The following is a 21,429-nucleotide window of genomic DNA, read 5'->3' as shown; positions in this document are numbered from 1 at the left end:
ATCTATTTCTACTCTTACTTAAAGCTTGGATTTCTCAAACCTTGTATATTTTATCCTTGGAGGCCAGGTCTAATTAACACACAGAGTTGTTGTTCCCATTCCCTGGAATGAAGGTACGAGTTTACTTAGCCAAATACAGACTAACAAGCCATGGAAACATATATAAGCAGAAGCATGACTGACTTTTCCCTGTTGGGACCATTTGTCTTTAGCCACGACGTACGCACAAGCTGGACTTAATCTTTATCCCAGGAGATTCTCTGGTTCCCTTTATGAATTCCCACAAAGTCTAATACTGAATAAACATTTTTGACTGACAGAGATGCTGGTAAATTTAAACACATACATAAATGTGGTGACTGGACCCACATTCCTCACAGGATGCTGCTGCATACTCACAGGTGGTCCCAGGGCGCCTTGAGGTCCCATGCTTCCTGTGATCCCTGGAACTCCAGGGGCTCCGGGAATGCCCTAATAGAAAGGCAGGAAAATGGCTCAAAGGTGAGGATGCGCACATGCTCATCAGTGACAGCCAGCACTCAAGCAGGAGCAACAAACACACAGTGATAGCTTCTCTCCCCCCACCACCAAGACTTCAGGATTCATTGCTCATTCCCATTCCCAACTCCCTAAGTAGGGAAGACATTACTTTTGAAAAGGCTCTATACCATCGGTCAGGTATGGCTCCTTCAAATTCAAGCCTTACTTGTGTCTAATAAAAAATCAAATCAATAGAGGTGATCTTATGGCCACGCAGCTCAGAGAGAGAATAATCAAGCCATGTGGTACATTATTTTCACAGGATGTTTTAGGGAGCGCTCTGTACCAAGGGATGAGTTGTTTCAATACAGCAAAGATGGCAGCCAAGGTAAAGGTCTGGCAAAGAAAGTCTCACAAAAGAAACTAAATGCTTCAAAACAGAGTGCCTCCCAGTAGTTTCTGATGATACTTACAATTGGTCCTGGTGGTCCTGGAGGGCCAGAGGATCCATCCTTTCCAGGAAAGCCCTGCAGAAATGGAACACAATGTGCCTATCACATAGTTGCCTTGATATGGCTTCCAGAATAGGTTCACCTACTCCTTTTTAATATTCGGGGGTAAGTCTTGCCACTTGCTCTGGACTACCAAGGAGTCACTGCTTTCAAGGTCTTTATGAGAATTGTTCTTGGCAAGACTTTTGTGTCCCTTGGCTCCATTAAATTGTCTACTGCAAGAATTTTAGGTGTAAGAAATGCCACTTATAAGCTTAAACAGGAACTCCTTTCCACAAAGTGTTTTTATTAGACTAAGTATAACAAATGAGACCCGTTGCCATCAAGTCAACTGGGACTCATAACGACCCTATAGGGCAGAGTAGAACTGCCCCATAGGGTTTCCAGGAAGAAGCTGGTGGATTTGAACTGCTGACCTTTTGGTTAGCAGCTGAGCTCTTAACCACTGTACCAGCAGAGCTCCTAACAAATGAGAAGGGGTATCAATCCTTGGTAGTTGATGACAAGACAAAAAGATGAATTAGTGTCTTTCACGGCCTAAGAGACTCTTGGGTAGGGACTCACTATCCCAGGTTTCCATATTATAAATAAAGAGTATTATAATATCGGAAGCTCTGCAACTCTTCAGGAGCAGCTTGGAGAAAAGTATAGAGGGGACTTGACTGCTGGCCAGGTTTGTTGAGTGTGTGTTGTTATGTGCTCACAAATGGATACATGTTTGCTTTCCATTCTGTGTTGGAAGAGTTTAAGGCAGAAAGTAAATGATGTCCTTTATAAAAATATCCTCTTAAATTACTGAACGTGCGTGTGTGTTATTTTATGTGAGTGTTAAGAAAAATATAACAGCTGGAATGACTTACACTTAAAGGGCTGGAGTTTTTAATTGTGGACACTGGTCTTTCCAATGCAGTTACAAACATGAGGGAGGCTGTTTGATCCAAATTTTATAACTGTTTCATATTTTTTTTTTTTTGAAAACAATACCTCCTACTACATCAAGAAATGAACTTCTTACCTTGGGATTTATCTTCCATTGGATCAGTCCATTCCCATCTCAAATCAACTCACACTAACATCTCCAGGCTTCCTTGATGCCTCTTTCTAACATTCACGCCACTTTTTCAGTCAGCTGTCCTTTCCCCTTATGTTGCTTGTGAAAGTTCATCCTCTCAAGCTCCCCATTCCCATTCCCATTCCCATTCCCATTCCCATTCCCATTCCCATTCCCATTCCCATTCCCATTCTCTCCCCACTTCCTGGTATTGTGTAAAAGCGAGAACATAAAGATGAGGCTGGTCAAGAGGAAATGGCGTGTGAGTTGGGAGAGTAGGATATTAGAGGCAGCAGGAAGAGAGGGTGAGGGTGAGTATTTAGGGACAACTTATGGTCAGGATGCCCTCAGAATGCCAGTAAGTCATAAAGCCAGAAGACGCAGAGGGTGCTAGAGTTCACTGGTATTCTTGTTTTCCTCTTCTGCCTGGACACACTGCTAAGCTACATTTCCCAGCCTCCTCATAATTACACTTGAGCCACACGGCTGAGTTCTGGCCAGTGGAAAGGGGTCGCTTCCAGTTTGCTCAGAAAAATCTCCCATGGTGATTGTCCACTTTCTTCTCCTCCTCTCTGGGAACTTTAGAGGCCACGTGTTGAAGATGATAGCATTACAGATGGCAGAACCCTGAGTGTCTGAGTGACGTTTGAGGCAGAGACTAACCCTCCCTGCTCCTCAACCTCCACTTGCTGAATGGATTGGATTGTGAACAAGCAATAAACTTCTACTGCATTAAACCACTGAGATTTTAGTGTTGTTTGCACACAAATACACATGTTGTTGTGTGCCGTCAAGTCGATTCTGACTCACAGCAACCCTACAGGACAGAGTAGAACTGCCCCACAGGGTGTACTAGGCTGTAATCCTTATGGAAGCAGATTGTCACCAGGTCTTTTTTCCCACGAAGCCACTGGTGGGTTCAAATCTCAAACCTTTCAGTTAGCAGTAGAGTGCTTAATCATTGAGCCACAGTGGCTCCTTTCAAATATATATATAGTACCCTAACATACAAGGAGCGCTGGTGGCACAGTGGTTAAGCACTCAGCCACTAACTGAAAGGTCAGTGGTTCAAACCCACAAGCCGCTCCTCAGGAGAAAAGACCTGGTTATCTGCTTCCACCATCATCATCATAACCTCAGTGCTCCTCAAATAAAAACTCCTCCTTTCCCTCTCCCTCCCACCCCTGGTAACCATAATCATTTTTGGTTTCTATATATCTAGAGCCCTCGTGGCACAGTGGGTAAGACCTCAGCTACTAACCAAAAAGTCGCCAGTTCAAATGCACCAGAAGCTCCATGGAAACCCTACTGGGCAGTTCTTCCTTGTCCTATAGGATCGCTGTGAGTTGAAACTGACTCAGATGCAGTGGGTTTTGTTGTTGTTGTCGTTTTGCTTAAGGAGCCCTGGTGGTACAGTGGTTAAGGACTTGGATACTAATCAAAAAGGTGGTGGTTCAAAGCCAGCAACCACTCCTCTGGAGAAAAATGTGGCCGTTTGCTTCCGTAAAGATTATGGCCTTGGAAACCCTATGGGGCAGTTTCTCTTCTGCCCCTACAGGGTTTCTGTGAGTCAGAATCAACTTGAAAGCAATGGATTTGGTTTTCTGGTTTTGTGGTGCAATAAGACGCCCTGGTGGCACAGTGACTAAGTGCTCGGCTGCTAAATGAAAGGTTGGTGGTTTGAACTCACCAGCCACTCCACAGAAGAAAGATGTGGCAGTCCACTTTCATAAAGATTACAGCCTGGGAAACCCTATGGGGCAGCTCTACTCTATCCTATAGGATTGCTATGAGTTGGAATCGACTCAACGGCAATGGGTTTTAGTTTATATAATTGCTTATTTTGTATAAGTGAAATCATACAGTATTTGTCCTTTTTCAATGGACTAATTTGGCTCCGCATAATGTTTTCAAGTTTCATCCATGTTGTAGCCTGCATCAGAACTTCACTTCTCTTTACTGTTGATAATATTCCACTGTATGTATATACCCCATTTTGTATATCCACATGCTCCTACCCAAGGAACGTCCTCAGAAATGGACATTTCATTTCAGTTAATATCCTAGGGTAATTTCCTAGAAACTGACATAGGTTCCCGTGCAATTGATTTATTGAGGGAGGGTTTTCCCTCTTCCTCTCACTGCTTCATCTCAGGGTAAGCAGCATTGGCAGCAGCTTTCTATACAAATTCAATAAACTCAGTGAAAAGAAAAGGTCTGTAAAGTGTCTATAACAAGAGCAAAAGAATTGGCAAACTCCAGCTTTGTGATTCGGTGTAATTTAAATCAAAGCTCAGTGAATGGTTTTCAACCACTGACAGCTAAAAACACTTTTGTATTTCCCAAAGCATTTCTATGTCTATAAATTTCCCATTTCATATGAGGAGCCAAGCGAGAAGATGTACGTTTATTGGATTAAGGACCATCATAAAGGGCAGAAGCCCTTAATTAAGCAATGAAGAATGAGTACTGGAGAACAGAAGGTTAAACAATAAGCATAATGCTGGAATTAACTTACCATTGTAAATTATTTGTTAAAGTGCATGAAATCAATTACCCACAAACATGGATATTTAAAAGCATTAGAAGTTCCAGGCATTTTCCCTTTTCGAGACTCCCACCTCAAAATACTAATACATACCCACAGCCCACATTTAAAATAATGTTTGCTATAAAAAAAAAATGCTGGGTTTTTAATAAAAAGCTTGAAAGGATTTTATAATTTGTTTTTGAAAACATTTGCCTATGAACAAATTCTTAAGTTATGGTCGGCTAAGATTTATCAACATAAGAAAATCCAACCTATAATTTGCTTTTGAAATCACTAATATTCAAACGAATACGAAATTTAATTATTGCTGAAATATACAAAATGTATTCTTTTATAGATATTTAATTAAACATTTATTAATTTCCATTTTGCAGTTTTCTCTTCCATACTTTAGAACAAATATATATATATATATATATACATGTTTAGTCTCAAAGATTTTTTTGTAGGCTCTTAAGTTTGTAGTTTCACCCTCAAGACTATGGCCCTAAGACACCCTTCTGACCTGGAACTGAAGCCATTCCCAGAGACCACCTTCCAGGCAAACAATAAACAAGCCCACAAAATAAGCAATACCACCTGAGAGGAACGTGTTCTTTAAAACCCTTAGAACAAGCAACTAAATGAGATCAAAAGGGCAATATTTGCCTAAAAGCAAAGATGAGAAGGCAGGAAGGGGTAGGAAATCAGGATGAAAGGAAACGTGGAACCCAGAGCAGAAATGGGGAGAGTGCTGACCCATTATGGGAATGAAACCAAAGCCAGGAAAACACCTTAGGTACAAATTACTGAATGGGAATCTAATTTGCTCGTAAACTTTCACCTAAAAAGCACAATTAAAAAAAAAGAAGCGTGTAGTTTCTAGGTAGTGTGCCTATAGTGTCTAATGGATGAAACCTGTATGCCCACAAATAGTGTTGCAACTGAAAATGAATCCAGAAGCCAGACTATTTATGTTTATGGAGCTATCATAACTAGCACTCAGAGTCTGTTACAGAATTGTGATTTTCATCATCCATGTCTTCTTTGATGCTTACGATGGCATGCCAGGATACTAACCTGAAGATTCTGGGAGATGGTCAATTGTCAAGGGCCTCCTACTAACGCTAGATGAGAAGGTTGTAGTGGGATGAGTAAGAAGCTGGTATCTGATGAGTTTGTTGAAATGGGCCAAATTCAAGCAGCGAGGACTGAAGAAATGCTTGAAGAAACTCCCAGTACACAGTGTAAAGCCCTGTGGCATGCCTCTGGGCTGCCGTGAGCAACAGCCAACAGACCAGCGTGGCTATCAGCCACATGAAATAAGGCTGCTACTTGGGGTAAAGGATTAAGACCAGATTAAGAGGCCAAGCGGCAAAAAGCCACAGACTCAGCAAACACTAGCCCAGGCTAGAGATCCAAGACCAAGCTTTATGGGTGATACCACGTGGTAAAGACTGGTGGGTCACACTGGGGAATTTTCAGAGACACACACACACACACACACATTAACATATACATACTAAAATGAGGTATGTGGGTGTGTCACTGAATGCTGAGGTTTATATGCCCACATGTATATAAACATGTATATATATACTCAAATGAGGTGTCTGTGTGTACATATTTTGAATATATATGTTTATATACATGTGGGTATATATGTATATATATACACACGTGTGCATTTTTGGTAATCTGAAGTGATAACTTCAGTGAATTAAAACAAAAAATAACAATATTCTACCTAAGAAATTACTTTTACATATAATAGCCCTAACACAACATACTACCAGTGATTCCAAAACCTGGCTAATAAGCAGGATAATTAAGCTTTTTAAAACTAAAGTTCCTGTACCTAAGACATTTTGTATATGAATCTCTTAGGTTGAGACCCAGGTATCTATCTGTATGTTAAAAAACAAAATGAAACAACAACCTGTTCACTTAAGTTTTGGAATTGCTGGTCTACAAATATAAAGACTCCTGGCCTGGCTCTGAAGGACAGTGTTAGAATAAGAATGAAAAGCAGATGTTATCATTCGTACTGTGTGTGTGTTGTGTGTGCATGCACACACCCCCAAATAGAGGTATCTTTAAAGGCAGTAATATTGCGAAGCTAAATTCCCCGTAACTGTTCTCTTTGCATATGTGTCGCTATCCAAGTAAAAGTGTAAAGTGACCAAAGAATAATGGTCTTGGGATAAAACATCAATTTCTACTTCACTGAGACAGTAACCCAAACTGGGCTCCGACAGTCCCCAAATGCTGGGTGAAACAGCTTTAGTGATGAAGTCCTGCTCATTAAGCATCTTCTCTACTGGAAAACTTTCTCACATCAACAACACCCTGCAGTGATGTTTATTAACAGAATTCTGTGGGAAGAAAGAGTGCAGTGTTGGAGCCAAAGAGAGATGGATTAAAATAAAATCCTGCCTCCAACACTCGCTAGCTCTGTGGCATTGTTCACGTTACTTCAGTCTGAGCTTCAGACCCTTTGTAAAATGGGGGTAACAGTGCCTAGCATTTGTGCTTATTCTGAGGATTGGAGAACAGGATATTTGTAAAGAACCTACAGAAATTCAATAATTAAGAGCAGCTGTGGCTTCCGTTTTTATTAATATAATCTGTGACATCCCAGTTGCATACACCATCATCACTGTGGCTGACTGAGAACGTTATCCTGGAATGTTACAAAACTCATCTAGACCCACAAAGGAGAAAATCAAATCATTCTCTCCTTTAGCTTTGTGCTGGTATTTGACATTTCCTCTTCTAAAGGGGAAAGATACTCAGGAGGGTAATTAACACGAATCTTAGTATTCAACAAAACACTCCTTAGATGAATCTCTCATCACTGCTTGACATTTATGACAGGAATTAAATCCAGATAGTTGACTCAAATTCAATTTCCAGAATACGTTTTACATCCAACTCACTTTTGATGAAATGGGATATTCATCACAAATACTGCCTCTGTATACATTCCACCCACACAATGAGGAAGCTGCCTCGAAGTATTCTTTCGAGAAGGAATCCAAGAAATTTTAAGAAGCAACACTTTTCTTTAGACTTTTTGTATTTTTGAAAAAATCTTCTAAGACATCTTAATCTGTTAAATGCAGGCATTATAAAATATTTTACTGCCCTTGATTCATTAGGTTGAAAATAGAAGAAAAAATGAAAATAGTGAATAATAATTAGTTAAAATTACACTTTTTTCATAGAAATCCCATTTTATATGCATGAATCCCAAAATTTCTATGAAGTTAATTTTTTCCACTTTACAGATGAGGAGAGTGAGGCTTAGAAGTATTAACTGGCCCAACATCATGGGGCCAAGGGTTCAAACCCGAGGTCTGGCTAACAGGAAAATCTATGTTATTGACCCCTGGGCCATCCTGTTTCTCATCACCTCACAAGTTCAAAAGAATTCAGGTGCACAAGATGTTTACAATATTTTATCTTTTATCAGTGAAAAAGGGAGGCTACGGTGATATCATTGGGATGCAGGAATAGTAACCTAGAAGAAAGGAAGCAATCTAAATTCAGTTGACCCAGAATTTAAAAATTAAGACTCACTGTAAAAACAAAAACAAAAACAAAACAACTCACTGTACTCACTGTACAGCTAAGGAATTACCACCTTCCAGGTGCCATAAAAATCTCTCTATTTGTCATTTTATGTCTTGTCTCCCTGACTTTTATTTAATTATATTGTTCTTGTTGTTGGGTGCCATCGAGTCAATTTTCCATTCATAGCGATTCTATGTGACAGAGTAGAGCTGTCCCATAGGGTTTTCTAGGCTGTAATCTTTATGGGAGCAGATCACCAGGTCTTTTCTCCCACAGAGTAGCTGGTGGGTTTGAACCTCTGACCTTTCAGTTGGTAGACAAGTGCTTAACCACTGCACCACCAGTCGCCAGTCTCAAAGAGTGAATAAAATAATTTTAGCTAAAACTGGACTTTCATATAGACATGCTTTATATGCATTAACCCCACGGCAGTTTTACCGAGTCAATTTTTTTTTTCCGCCATTTTACAGATGAGGAAAGTGAGGCTTGGAAATACTAAGTAACTGGTCCAGTGTCATATGGCCAGGGTTCAAACTCAGGTCTGGCTAGAATACATGATGGTCTTGGAGAGAACTAGAACAGAAGTTGGAGTTTTTTCAGTTCCTCTCACTTATTTATCATCTATGTCTTGCCTGTTTTCCTAGTTTCTCCAAGGACTACCTGGTCATCCTGGAGGGAGGCAGAGAAACCTAACATATAGCAGAAGAGCTCAAAGATCACAGGACAAGGCCTGGGGTCACAGATACCAAGAAAAGAGGAGGAAGGAGGCAGTAAGGAGGCAGCAAGATTTACAGTAGGAAAAAAAAAAAAGACTAGACCATAATATTTTCAGTTGGAATGTCTCCAAATAAAAAATGGATGCCTAAATGCTGTGAAATCTAAACTTGCACCGTTGTTTTTTAAAGTGTGGTCCCACATTTTGTTCCACTGGCTTCCAAGAAAGAGGGGGGAACTCGTTCATTGAAGAAGTCCAGCTTGTGCTGGACTTGCTTATGGCCCCAGGCCCAGAGTTGAATACGAGCCACTTCCAAGAGTCAAAGATTCCCCTTGGGAAAAGCCAGAATAAGCTAGAAGCATTAGAAAACACGATCCCTCTTTAAGGCAAAGATGTTTAATCTTCTTATTATTCTTTGTTAACCTCTCTCTCCTTCCTGGCTAAATCTAGGGTGACACTGGCACCAGCTCCAGGAAAGAAGGGTTAGTCTTTCTTTAGGCTGATGGTCAAGGTGATGGTGCTGGGTTTGGGCTGTTAGTTGTTAACTGTCAGTAAGAGAAAACGAAATTTAAAGAGCCCTGAGCAGTGAGGAATAGTCTGTCCTGAACTCCAAACCTTAGCCATCTATTTCTGAGACTCTGTCCAAGGAGCTAGAAACACTGATCGCACATCACAAATATTCACTCCAGCTTCCTCCTTCCTTGCCTAGAGTAGGTTTTACTCACTCAAGATCAGGGGAAATGAAGGCACAGTAACATTAAGTGATTTAAGTGGTCAGAATACAGAGAAAGAAAGGAAAAAACAAAACTCTGTCTTCCTGATTCCCTAGACAGTCAAGTCTACCTGGGAAGTTTTCTAGAAGTGGCTTCTGAGGCACTTCAGCAGTGGGTCTCGTCATTCAGTGTTTCTGCTTTCAGTCTGTTCTATGCTACTGGTGTTATTGTTGTTATTATTTTTTCTGAATGAAGCTTTGCGCTTTAGTATGGCTAAGGCAGAGCTGTAATATCGGCGTAATGTTTGTCCTTCGTACTTGTCTTAGTCATCTAGTGCTGCTATAACAGAAATACGAGTGGATAGCTTTAACAAAGAGAAATTTATTCCCTCACAGTCTAGTAGGCTAGAAATCCAAATTCAGGGTGCCAGCTCCAGGGGAAGGCTTTCTCTGTCAGCTCTGGAGGAAGGTCCTTGTCATCAGTCTTCCCTTGGTCTGGGAGCTTTTCAGAGCAAAAACCTCAGGTCCAAAGGACGTGCTCTGCTCCGCACACTGGTTTCTTGGTGGTTAAAGGTCCTCCTCTCTCTCCCCTTGCTTCTCTCTTTTATATCTCAAAGAGATTGGCTTAAGACACTACTTAATCTTGCATAAAAATAGCTTATCAATATTACTGCCACTAATTCATCTCATTTCATTATGGTGATTTATAACACACAGGGAAATCCCATAAAATAGTGGAGGATCACACAATACTGGGACTCATGGCCCAGCTAAGTTGACAGACATTTGGGGGGGACACAATTCAATCCGCGACAGTACTCTTTCTTTAACCCCCTCTCTCTCACTGCCTAACCAGATAGACCTGGGCACACCTGCTGCTCCTGACCCTACAATGTGACATTTCTTCTGGGATGTTCCAGGTCCTAGTTTTATCCCTGCCACCATTAAAGTTGGTCCTGGGCCTTCTTCCTTCACAGCCTTCCTAAATAACTGCTTATCTAATTGTTTCAGGCCTTTTACTCTACTCAGCCCCCAGAGATCAATTTGACTAAAGAGACGGAGCCACCTAAAGTAAACTCCCCTGGTTTCCTTCCCCTTAATGTCAATAATTCTGTTTTCATCCACCCACTCCACTCTTCCTTCTCTGATGTCTATAAAAACCAATTTGTTTTCCTGGCCCAGGGGAACAGTTGTGCTCTTGGTCCCACCCCATCCTTCCATCTTCACCAGGTAAAATATAAACCCCAAACCCATTGGCATGAAGTAGATTCCTACTCATAATGACTCTATAGGACAGAGTAGAACATCCCCATAGGGTTTCCAAGGACATAAATCATTAGAGAAGCAGGCTGTCACATCTTTCTCCCACAGAGTGGTTGGTGGGTTTGAATCAGCAACCTTTGGTTGGCAGCTGAGCGCTTTAACCACTGTGCCACCAAGTCTCCCCCTCCAGGTATATTACCTCCTTTAACTATTGAAAGTCCCTCCTTCCCTTCTGGAGCCTTCCTCTCTACAGACAGAAACGGGCAACACTCCTGGCCTGAGCATAGTACATGCCACACAGTATGTGCTTAATTATTAATTAGTATTTCGTTGATTGAGAACTTCCCTCAAGCAAGGCCACCATGTTACACAATTCATGGGGGCACCATTAACATTTTATTCTGTGTGAAAGATGCTCCCTAGATTTGTACAGTGCGAGGGGATTGCTCTTATATATCTTTTCTAAAACAATTGTCATAGGATTTGCACAATCTTTTTAAGATGGCCCTTTAGAGGATCGTTTTTCTCTGAAAATCAATTTAAAAAAGTAAGTTCAGTCCCATCCAAGAAGCTTTCAATGTAGGAGTTGGACACACCCTGAAAGTTTTACTTGCAAATTGGCTTCTTTTGCAGTAGGGAGGAAAATAAAACCTAAGTACAGATATCTTATCGCTTTATTACAGCTCTAAAACTTTTAATTCTATAGGAAACAAGCGTGTTTGGAGGAAGAACAAAATATGTATAAAAAGCCTATGTTGGTATATTGGTCTTAAAAGAAAGAATTTCAAAATCAAATGATTCAAACACTAATCCAACCTGTTCGATGTAAGAGTTCTTTGCCAAGACTGGGCTCCATTCATGGATAAATCAAAAAATTCAGTGAACCAAACCTTTAGAATTACCATTTTCAGAGCTTCAGGAATCACAGAGGAACCTAGGTGTGTAACCACACAGGATCTTAGCCTAAGCCCTTTGCCAAAACATATAAATACTTCTAGACACTCCTTCCCCATGTACCAGAAACCTACATAAATCTAATACTTTTACAGACTACCTCCTTTAGATACGTTCACCTGGACATGTTTTACAGACTGAATAATTCCATTTGATGAACAGAGACTAAACTGAGATTTTGAGCAAATAATATTTAGCTGGGCGGAGGGGGAGGGAAGTCAAAGGGCCTTAGACCCCACACCTAAACTATAGAAAAAAAAGCACTTGCTTATTCTTGAGCCGTACAGCTACTCTGAGCTAAAGGCAGGCCTTGTCTGAGCAGTGAGTCTGCCAGTCAGCTATTTGCTAACCTAGTGTACACACTGTACCCCAAATACCAGTGAATGCCAAATGTGTGGTCCTTCAATGGATTGGATCTGGACTGGATTGCCACTCCATACAGTTCAGTCTTGAGACAAACTGTGGAACTGCCCTCATGTCTAAATCAGACAGTTAAAGGAAGACCAGCTTCTGTTTCCCTTGCTGAAAATTTAATGACTTCCCCATTACCTTCTTGCTAAAGTTCAAAATCCTTAGCCTGAAAACTTATCTGGTTCTTAAATGGATTTGTGTTTTCCCTTCCAGTTTCACCTCTTGACAATCTCTCCATACCATACTCAAGTGTGTGTGCACACCTGTGCATACGCACACCAAGCAGCTCTAGACATACTGAGCATATGCAATACTGGAAACGCCCCACATTCTCTTCGCCTACACTCCTCTGTGTATGCCATTGGCTCTGCCTGGACTTGCTTTCCATTCCTCATCCACCTGGCTAACTTCTTTCAATCAAGGCTCAGCCTAGATGGAGGAAGCCTTCCCCGACTCTCCATGTCTGCCTTAGTTATCCATCTCTTGTGTTTGTTCCATTGTTGTTGTTTTTGTTGTTAGCTACTACGGACATGGCCCCCAGCTCGTGGCAACCCCACGCACAGCAAAACAAAATGCTGTCTGGTTCTGTGCCATCCCCTGGATTGGCTGTGGACTAGACTATTGTGATTCATAGAGTTTTCATTGGCTGATTTTTGGAAGTAGACAGCCAGGCCCTTCTCCCTAGTCGATCTCAGTCTGGAAGTGCCACTGAAACCCCGTTCCACATTATAGCAACACGCAAGCCTCCACTGACAGATGGGTGGCGGCTGCACATGAGGTGCACTGGCCGGGTATTGAACCTGGGTCTCTCTCACAGAAGGTGAGAATTCTACCCTGAACCACCAATGCCTCATTTGTGCTCTGTAAATGCCCCCCATAATAACATGTCTTATAGTTTCTTAGTTATAGCTCTTCCCGATGAACTTCAAACTTTTTGAGGACAAGAACCTCCATGCCTTGGCTCAGTAAAGACTTGTTGACTAAACAAACACCAGGTGTAACTTATCCCTCTCCTAATTATCCTTGTACTTTATTTTTACCACTAGCCACTAGAACAGTTTAAAAGAACAGATAATTGGCATATATTACATAAACAAAAAATTCCATGTAAGCCAAACTACAGATAGTTAAGATACTTAAATTTCAATTTATATGATTCTTTAGGTTTATGCCTAGAGGATTTCAAAGAACAGGAAAATCTACCAAACCAAGGCACACAGTGCAGGACAAACTATATTCAGGTTACAGGGCATTCAGAAAGGAGCGTTGCTTATTTGAGACAGTTTGATGAGAGTTCCCAGGTTTTGATGAAAGTAACGGAAAAGAAGTATAGTGAAGTGAAACAGCATCAGCACAGGTAAAATGCAGACAAACAGAAAAAAAACAAAACAAAACTGACTTGACTTCCTTACACAGAAACGTGCCAGCAGCAAAGTGACTGAGTGTGAAGTCTACTTTGCTAACAACCAACCACTTGGTTAGTTCTTACCCTCTGGCCTGGAGCGCCATCACGTCCTGGTGAACCAATACCTCCTGGGACTCCCTAGGTAGAGCAAGAACAAAACAAGGTCAGAGGCAGAGAAATGTGTCACCCTCTCACCCAGCTCCCCTGAAATAGATCCAGGCCTCCAAACAAACATAATGGCATGAAGGTGAGATCTTTGTGACTTAGACTTCAGAATCCGAAGTTATTCATGGAAGAGGAATGTGCCCTACCAGAGCGCATACTGAGGAGCATCGGTGTGACTTTTGGAAGAGGCATAAGGTAAATGAATACAGTCAAACAATCCTTAATATCAAAACCACTTATTGCCAAAATCACAGCCTTCCCCTCCTCTTAGCAAAGCTCTGGAGCTGAGAGGAACGGACTAAAAAGTAAAAAAAATACCTGTGGTCCAGGAAGACCATTATCTCCTTTCTCTCCTTTTTCACCTGGTATTCCCTGAATATTCAAAAGTACAAAAGGTTAAGTTCACATACATAAATTCTTTGTCTTTTTTTCTCCCCCCACTGACCACTCCAACATCTTCCATTAAATTGCTTTTATGTCAACAATCCAAATACAGTATATTTTACTTCTCACATACGCTATGACATTTACACAAACACTCCCACAAAGCTCAATGTTTACATGCCAGAATAGTCGAAACGCAGAATATATACAGCCCAATATGGCTGAGCCCAAATTGTAAATATGTGGAGGGGAAATTTGAACATTTCAACGTTATGTGTAGTTTAAATTTTAAATCTCATTATCAATATAGATTTTGGGGAGGGGGTGGGTGTCAGAAGTATATAAAAATGAGAAAACAGAGAACCAGGAAGGTAATAAGGCCTCAACAAATAGCTGTTAGAAGTAGTTATTATGCACATTGGCACGATAGTGCTTTCTAAAATGTGGAAATAACTCTGTAGAGGAAAACTTCTCAGCTAGGGCAACACAATCATAAGAACAAAAGACTGCTAAACAAGTACGCTTAAAAGGATCTAGTTAAATGATACTGGTGAGGAGTTAGCTTCTTGGCTCAAGTAGACACATGAGACAATGTGAGCAACTCCCATCTGAAGGCGAGATGAGAAGGCAGAGGGGACAGGAGCTGTTTGAATGAACACAGGGAATACAGGGTGGAGAGGAGGAGTGTGCTGTCTTATTAGGGGAAGAGCAGCTAGGAGAACACGGCAAGGTGAAAGTTTTCATATGAGAGGCTGACTTGATTAGTAAACTTTCACTTAAAGCACAATAAATTTAAAAAAAAAAAGAAAAACTAACAAAAAGGATCTGGTTGCTTCAAACACCAGTTGCAAAAATTGCTTTTATTCTTTCTAAATTCTTATACTTGTGTTAATGAAATTCAATGAGTGGACTTAAATTTGTTTTCAACAGAAAAAATGACGTTTACAGAGAAATGCAGCCCTGTAAAGTACACCGTCTAAAATCTAAAACTTTCACTCAATGGACTGCACTTTGTTGCCAGTTGAAATAAAAAATCATGAAAAAGTAGCTCCCTTTAAGCTACATCTGAAATTACTACAAATAAATAATGAAGAACTTCAATTTATATAACATTTGTTACTTTCCAGATTTTATCACAACTGTTAAGGACTCAGTCAAACATTCATATTAAGGCCTTTTTTTCTTCTATAGACAAAATGTTTGTGGATATACCCACTGCCCATGCGTGTACCTGTTTGTTTTAAGACTTCCCATCATGAAACAAAAAGTTGGTTAAAGACACAGCTAATGAATGGAGGACCCTCAGTCACTATATAAGTATCATGCAATTCATTTCTCAACTCTTTAGGGGTAGGAAGGGACTGGGGCTCATTATTAAGGCACAGAAGATAAAAAGTCATTCTTCGCAACCTCATGGAGACATAACAATAAAACCCTTCTGAATCTTTCCACACAACTCACGGGCATTCCTTGAATGGACAGACCACTTGGCCCTTGGGGTCCAGGAGGACCCTGAGGTCCTGGAGAGCCTGTTTCACCCCGAAGGCCCTCAGGTCCCTGAAAGGCAATAGAGAAAAGTCAGGCCAGAAATAAGCTAGACCTTCTGATACCCAGAAGATGTTTCTGCTTAGGGCATATAAAATCCGTTTCCTTAAATACTTTTTCTAAGACATGAAATATTCAGAAGATAACCTCAAATGGTTCACCACCCTGGCAAAAGGTTTTACTCTTAAAACCTTAAGAGTAAACACATAGTGATTGTTGCAACTTTATTTTTGCTTCCATAAATATGAATGCTATGCCAATTGTGTGAGTAACTAGACTCTCCACACTCCATAACAAATTTAAACGGTAAAATGTTTCTAGACCACCCTCTAGGTCTGTGAAGGTTCTCCCACTCTGCCGAACCACATCAGCTCTATCTTCAGTGCTGCCAACCGCCTACCTAGGGGTTCTCCTCTGCATTTGTTGAAGACTTTGCACTGAGCCCCTATTATCTTCCTCACCTCAGTCCTTGTCATCATCCTATGCCTCTTAAATTTCCTTCCCTTGGCTCAATGTTGTTAGATTTTCCCTCTTCCTTTCTTCTATAGCCAAAGTTTGGACTTCATTGTGGTTTAGCTGGAATTACACCGCTTCTGCAATTTTAGACCCAGAAAACTTACTTGTCCTCAAACTCTTCTTCCCCTTCTCTCATTCTGTGATTCCAACTCAAGCTATTCTTTTATTATATTAAGACCTCCAACATCTAGGTTATCATCTTAAAGTGAATCCATCAATCGGGACAAGGAACACAAAAGGAACAAGCAGAATGGAGTAAGAGAGAAAACCCATGGCGACCCCATGTGTGTCAGAGAACTGTGCTCCAAAGAGTTTTCAGTGGCTGATTTTTTGGAAGTAGATCACCAGGCCCTTCTTCCAAAGCACCTATGGATGGACTCAAACCTCCAACCTTTCAGTTAGCATGCTGTTTGCACCATCCAGAGGCTCCTGGAGTTGGTTAAAAAACAAAAAAAACAAACCTATTGCCGTCGAGTTGGTTCTGATTCATAGCAACCCTATAGGACAGAATAGAACTGCCCCATAGGGTTTCCAAGGAGTGGCTGGTGGATTCAAACTGCCGACCTTTTGGTTAGCAGCCATAACTCTTAACCACTGCACATAATTAATTATCTTCAGCTTTCTTTCATTTACTTCCTCTTTTTTTTTCACATTCTTTCCTAACTTGCTTCTTCTGTTTCTAATTTTATAGTACAATATATATACATATATTTCACTGTTCTCAGCTCTGTGAATAAATACTATGTAAAAATTAAAAAAAAAATTTTTTTTTTTTAAGTGAATGAGTAACCGTTTTGAGGTAGTAAGTAAAGCAAGATGGATGGAGCTGAAATCACATGGAGAAACATGGTAAAAGATGAGACAGGGAGTCATCTTATAGAGGGCCTTGAATGCCATGCCAAGGAGTGTGAACTGTATTCTTAATGCAATAGCATATGACTGCAGGTATTGAGAAGGATGATATGACCTGGCATAGGCTTTAAGGAAATGAAGAATCAATTGGAAAGTCAAGCCACTGAATCTAGGATCTAGGAGACCAGAAAAAAGATGTGAAGAACTGAACTCAATCAATGGTAGGAATTTTGCCAGCTTATAGGGTACCTACAAGCAAAGTAGAAGAACGTGTGCCTTGACTTGGCTTGGCATGGCTTGGTCTCCCCTTGGCTAATGCCTTGGAGGCCTTAGGCAGTAGGAATAGAAAACAACGTTTTGCGTTTGATTATACAGAGTGGGGTAAGGAAAAAGGAGAGATCCAAAACCTAAGAAATTACCTGAGAGAGACTGTTGCCCAGTTGTGATTCAGTATTTCCCTAAAGATACATCTCTGTGGTAGATAAAGGAAGAAAAGAATACAAGAGAATGTGATAGGGAGAGAAAGAGAGATGAGAGAAAACTACCTTTGAGATCAAATCACTCTGAACATTGACATTTTTATTTCTGACCCAGAAACCTTTCTTTTCTTTTGAGTTATTAAATATTCATTTTGATTAAAGAGCACAAGTCTTTAAGAAAAAGGAAGAAAATTTAGACATAATTTCCATAAAACTATAGGAGCTTTAGTTTGTAAAGGGTCAATAATATCGAACTCCGAAATGCTGGCTAATTATGAGAGAGAGAGAAAGGACATTACCTTTGGACCCTGTTCACCTTGTTGACCCTTTGGTCCTCGAATTCCTGGACCACCCTGGCAAACAGATGTTAAGTATTAGCTCAAAGAAAAATCTCAAAACAGTATATTCATCTTCCTTAACAATATGGATTATATTATTCTTACTTTGTATAAAGGCCAACACACTGTGTAATGTTATATGTTCATCACGATCCCTATTGGAAATGTGCCACTTACTCCCCTCCCCTGCCACCCGCCTTGTAGATGACTTCATAGTTTCAGAGAATTTTCTGTGCCAAACCATTTTAAGTCTTGAAAATTACAGGAATAATTTATCTTTCAATTACATTAACACCACTGCTACTAATGGATGAAAATACTAAAATATACTGTTAATCTAAAACTGTGTATTGTATTATTACCTATACCATAATTTTGAGGTGAAACTATATTCAATAAAATTATAAAAAACACATGAATGGCTTAGCGATTTAATTTTTTTTTTATTTACACAGCTAAAAAAATGAGTGTTTTTGAGACTTTGGTTATTTGCATTTCCTGTCAAGATGTTACTGTATTAATGCACTGCCTCCACTATTATTTAATCGTATTTTTCTTTATATCATATATATTGTCAATATATGATACATACGTATAAGCAAACAAAAAATGTGTATAAATATATGTGCATATATATACTTGTATATATATATATATATATATACCAGAAAAAAACCCAGTGCCAGTGAGTTAATTCCAACTCATACCGACCCTATATATTACTCTGCACATTTTTAATTGACCTGTTGTTTAACTCAAATAAATCTATTTTAAGGGGAAATACAGCTCTACAGTAAGTGGAAAATTATCTCTTACTAAAAATAGAAGGTAATCTTAAAAATAGACTGTAAATAATGTTATTAAATTTAGCTAGATTTTGTTCCTATTGCAGGCTGCGACCCAAGGGTTTGCTGTTTGTTGAAAAGGGAGAGTGAATCAGTGTTAGGAGGGCCATATGGGCACCAGGCTGAGAATTTCTCTTTCACTTGATCAGAAGGATTGGAAATCATTGAAAATGGGATAACCTCCTTCCTATGAGATTCCAACTTACTTTATGCTACGTTTATGTCTACTGAAAATCATTTTGCAAACCATCAGCAGGATACTTACGTCACGTGGGAAAATACTGGATTAGGTGATCTTTCAGGTTTCTTCCAGCTTTTCTTTTAACCACTTAAATTCACTCCCACCCCCCAGATCTTGGTTGCTTATCTTCCAGACCTTTTTAAATACAATTATAAAAATGTATTTTATGTATATAAGTATGTTTCTATAGAAAATATCACCTATAATATTTTTGTGGCATTATTTTGTGTGTGTATAGTTTATATATGTGATATCCCACTTTTAATATAGCTCTGAGTATTCTTTAACTGGTGGCTTAGTGGTTAAGTGCTACGGCTGCTAACCAAGAGGTTGGCAGTTCAAATCTGCCAGGCGCTCCTTGAAAACTCTATTGGGCAGTTCTACTCTGTCCTATAGAGTCACTATGAGTTGGAATCAACTCGACACCAATGGGTATGGGTTTATTCTTTAACTTAGTATGTTTTAGAGTTCTTTCCATGCTCTTATATGTACATCTAACTCGTTCTTCTTAACTGTTGCATAGTAGTCCAAAACGTGGATATATAATAGCTTGTTTAACCATTCTCCTAATATTGGACATTTAGGGTTGTTGTTGTTTTTCCAAATTTTTGGCTGTTAAAATAATGTTTCAATTAACATCCTCATACATTCCTACAAATGTTAATATTTCTCATAAGATTCTAAAAATGGAATTATATATAAAATTTGACAGATGATACAGCTATATTGTCAAATTTCACTGCAAAATAGCTGTGCCGGTTAATACATCTGCCAATAGTTTAAAAGGTTCCATTTCCCTAAACCTTAATGAATACTTGATATTGTTAAACTTTACATTTTTACCAACTTGATTGATAAAAAGTAATACTTTGCTCTTGTTTTAATTTTCATTTCCCCGAAAATTACCAAGTTTGATCATCTTTTCATAACTTTTGTCTATTTGCATTTTATTCTCACTGTAACTACCTGTTTATATACTTTACTCAGTTTTCTACTGGGTTATCTTTTTCCTTTAACATATAAGAATCCTCCACATATTTGGATACTACACCTTTAACTATTATAACAAAAACCCAAACCAAACCCGTTGCCATGGAGTCAATTCTGACTCATAGCAGCATTATTGGACAGAGTTGAACAGCCCCATAGGGTTTCCAAGGAGTGGCTGGTAGATTCGAACTGCCAATCTTTTGTCTAGTAGCCATAGCTCTTAACCACTTTTTTCAGTGAGACAGACACTACTAGTTGGCTACGTAAGAGCCTTTCCCTATACCCTTTTATGCCGCCTACTATAAAGGCCAGGAGCCCTAGTGGCACAATGGTTAAGCACTTGCTGCTAACCAAAAGGTCAGCTCCAACCCATAAGACACTGCATGGGAGAAAAGACCTGGCAATCTGATCCCATAAAAATTCCAAAACCAAACCAAGCCTGTTGCCGTCAAGTTGATTCCGACTCATAGCAACCCTATAGACAGAGCAGAACTGCCCCATAGGATTTCCAAGGAGCGGCCGGTGGATTCAAACCGCCGACCTTTTGGTTAGCAACCAAGCTCTTAATCACTTTGCTACCATAAAGATCACAGCCTAGGAAACCCTATGGGACAGTTCTACTCTGTCCTATAGGATGGCTATGAGTCAGAGACGACTTGACAGTCCACAACAACAACTATAAAAAGTCTAAAAAACAAGATATTTGCTTCCCCAGCCTCCTTTGCAACCGAGAATAACCATGTTAACCAGTTTTGGCCAATGTGATCTGTAAGCAACAAGCCTAAGAATGAAAATCTGAACTGCCAAGGAAAGCACAGTGGGAAGCTGGTACAAGTTTAGATCCCTGATGAAGTTAAGTAGCCCCATTTACCTCAGGACCACGTACTTCTAAAACTTTCGCTGAACAATGAATGTTCTAATGTCCTAATAGTTTACTACATTCTCTTAGTCAGATTTTCTGTTCCTTGCAGCATAATGCATCCCAGTTAATACATGCACTCTGTCACAATTCTTTAATTTTGTTTTTGAAGGATTGCTCTTTAATTGAATATTTTGCTCAAATGTGACTACTTATCTCATAGATAACCATACCACAAGCACCACATCTAAAAGCCAGGAACTATTTCTTATAACTTATTTTCCATCTTATCCCTAACTCTCATCACTGAGCACATGATAAGAATTTAATAAATTTTTATAAACAATGACAAAAAAATTCATTCTTTTAATAAAAACCAAAACTAGACCCACTGCCATCAAGTCCATTCCAACTCATAGCCACCCTATAGGACAGAGTAGAACTGCCCCATAGAGTTTCCAAGGAATGCCTGGTGGATTCGAACTGCTGACCTTTTGGGTAGCAGCCACAGCTCTTACCCACTACACCACCAGAGTTTCTGATTCTTTTAATAAGAAAAAATAAGTGCAGACAAAGGGTATATGTTTCTTTTACCATATCTTCCTT

At 39.8% G+C, this 21,429-nt stretch overlaps 1 protein-coding gene across 2 annotated transcripts in view; it reads right to left on the bottom strand.

Moving 5' to 3' along the window:
* The window catches only part of COL14A1 (collagen type XIV alpha 1 chain), a 224,322-nt gene that overhangs the window by 39,085 nt on the left and 163,808 nt on the right, over positions 1–21,429 (bottom strand). For both annotated transcript variants that reach the window (XM_064268015.1, XM_064268016.1), the window contains exons 37-42: positions 17,850–17,903; positions 15,620–15,715; positions 14,093–14,146; positions 13,694–13,747; positions 954–1,007; positions 400–471 (exon numbers count right to left, since the gene is read on the bottom strand). In XM_064268015.1, coding sequence (XP_064124085.1) covers positions 400–471; positions 954–1,007; positions 13,694–13,747; positions 14,093–14,146; positions 15,620–15,715; positions 17,850–17,903 — 384 coding nt within the window. The remainder of the gene's footprint in view (positions 1–399; positions 472–953; positions 1,008–13,693; positions 13,748–14,092; positions 14,147–15,619; positions 15,716–17,849; positions 17,904–21,429) is intronic.

Source organism: Loxodonta africana, chromosome 14, assembly GCF_030014295.1.
Source record: "Loxodonta africana isolate mLoxAfr1 chromosome 14, mLoxAfr1.hap2, whole genome shotgun sequence".
NCBI lineage: Eukaryota > Metazoa > Chordata > Mammalia > Proboscidea > Elephantidae > Loxodonta > Loxodonta africana.
This window is presented reverse-complemented; position numbering and strand designations above follow the sequence as displayed.